General features: G+C 40.7%; 1 protein-coding gene across 1 annotated transcript; it reads right to left on the reverse strand.

The window, feature by feature from the left end:
• Positions 1–3: 3 nt before the first annotated feature.
• On the reverse strand, positions 4–1,554 carry LOC123965014 (protocadherin gamma-A11-like; the record flags this gene model as incomplete). The annotated part of the gene is made up of 1 exon (XM_046041621.1): positions 4–1,554. A coding segment is annotated over exon 1 (1,488 nt), but the record flags the coding sequence as incomplete, so codon positions are not given.
• Positions 1,555–2,227: the final 673 nt, after the last annotated feature.

Consider the following 2,227-nt stretch of genomic DNA (forward strand, 5'->3'; position numbering starts at 1 on the left):
CACCGGGGCACCGTTCACCTCACCGGGTAACAGAGAATAAATCACTGTACCGTTTTGTCTCCAGTCGGGGTCTCGAGCACTAACGGAACATAAAGTGGAGCCAGGTTTGTTATTTTCAGTCACATATGCGCTGTAGGACTGTTCCTCAAACACCGGTGGGTTGTCGTTGATGTCTGCTACAGATAACTGAACAGTTTTAGAGGAGGACAGAGGTGGAGAGCCCTCGTCAGTGGCGGTGATTGTAATGTTGTAATCAGACACTAGTTCACGGTCCAGTTGTCCTGTGGTCACCAGAGAATAATAGTTTTTAATAGAAGGAACCAACTTAAAGGGGGCGTTTTGCTGAATGGAGCAGCGGACCTGTCCGTTACTCTCGGAGTCTCTGTCCTGCACGTTCATGATGCCCACCTCTGTACCAGGTGACACGTTCTCAGGTATGGGACTACTGAGTGATTTTAGATATATGACAGGGGCGTTGTCATTTATATCAGTAATTTCAATAATTAACGTTGCGTATGAAACTAATCCCAAACCATCTTTTGCGCTGATCTGCATTTCATAAGATGACACTTTCTCATAATCAATAGTTCCAGCTACTTTCACCTCTCCAGTTTTAGGGTGTAAAGAAAATGTGTTGCTGTTTTCATCAGAAACATGATCAAATCCATAGGTAATTTCGCTATTTAAACCTTCGTCTGCATCCGTTGCACTCACTGTGATCACCAGTGTATCTAAAGGAGAGTTTTCAGGCAGAGTAGCTTTATAGACGGTCTGGCTAAACACTGGTACATTATCATTAGCATCCAGCACAGTGACGTGAATGACTACAGTGCCTGATCTCTGAGGAGAGCCGCCATCAAATGCGGTAAGCAATAACATGATCTCAGTTTTGTCCTCTCTGTCTAACTCTTTGTCTAAGACTAATTCACAATACTTTCGTCCACCTGCCTTTGTGTTTACATTTAATTTGAAATGGTCATTCTGTTGAAGTGAGTAGCCCTGAACAGCATTTTCTCCGATGTCTCCATCGTGAGCTTCTCCAAGAAGAAACCGTGCACCCTTGTCCGCCGATTCCTGAATTTCGAATTTAAGTGACTCCTCTTTAAACTGCGGTGAATTGTCATTAATATCTTCAACGCGGATACTAACACGGTGCAGTTCTAAAGGATTTTCCAGTACGAGCTCTTGTTTTAGAACACACGATGCCTTTTTCGCACAAAGCCCTTCTCTGTCTATCCTTTCTTGTACGATCAAATCTCCGGTGCTGAGATTAACACCGGAGTACTGAACGTTGTTGTCTTCAGTATCGATTCGGGCCTTGCGAGCAGACAGTCTGCCCAAATCAAGTCCCAGATCCTTAGCGATATTTCCAATTACAGATCCACGTTTCATCTCCTCCGGGATAGAGTAGCTCACGTCTCCGTGGACGAGGTGGAGGGCAAGAAAAATTACAACAAGGCCGCGGAGCAGCGCAAATCTGTTGTTCCCCATTATAACGACGAAACAAAAGACCACTAAAATGTAAGTTTTCAACAAAATAAAATCCACGTTGAATTCGTGATCTCCTTCGATTTTCAAAAGTAGTTACACTGCAGCCATTAATTCCAAGCTGTTTTTTTTCCAGTGCTGCACAATACTGGAATCTGGCTTTACATTTCTCGACGTAAAAGGGTGGAGAGTGAACGTGCAGCCTCGTTTATTAGTACACAGTGACACCTTGAGTACTTTGTGAGATATAACACTGGGGTGTATGATTTTCTAAAGGTATTTAAAATATATATATAAAGATAACTTTAGAAATCATACAAAAAAGCTAATTCGACAACTTGGATTTCCTTAAAAAACTATGAACAGACATATCAGTATTTGATCTTATTTATGGTTTTAAAAAGCAAGAAATCGATCAATCACAAGGGAATGCGTTTTAGAATTTATAGCTTGGGCATATAAAATAAGTATGTGTCCATTTCATTATAATGTGAAGTGAAGGTGGTTGAGCACAAGATCTCGCAAACATATGCTTAAAGAGCTGTTCAGCATGTCTGCACCAAAAGGGAAAGTATTGTTTGGTTAAAACTTCTATATGTGTGAAATTTAATATTAAAGCAATTACAACGTTACATAGGTAAAAATATAAACTTTAAAGTCAACAACCTTTAGCTCCCATTATTAATTATTACACAAGTTAGACCCTTCAACATTTCTGTCTCTCTGTTTAAAGACAAAA

The sequence above is a fragment of the Micropterus dolomieu genome, unplaced genomic scaffold, assembly GCF_021292245.1.
Source record: "Micropterus dolomieu isolate WLL.071019.BEF.003 ecotype Adirondacks unplaced genomic scaffold, ASM2129224v1 contig_7948, whole genome shotgun sequence".
NCBI lineage: Eukaryota > Metazoa > Chordata > Actinopteri > Centrarchiformes > Centrarchidae > Micropterus > Micropterus dolomieu.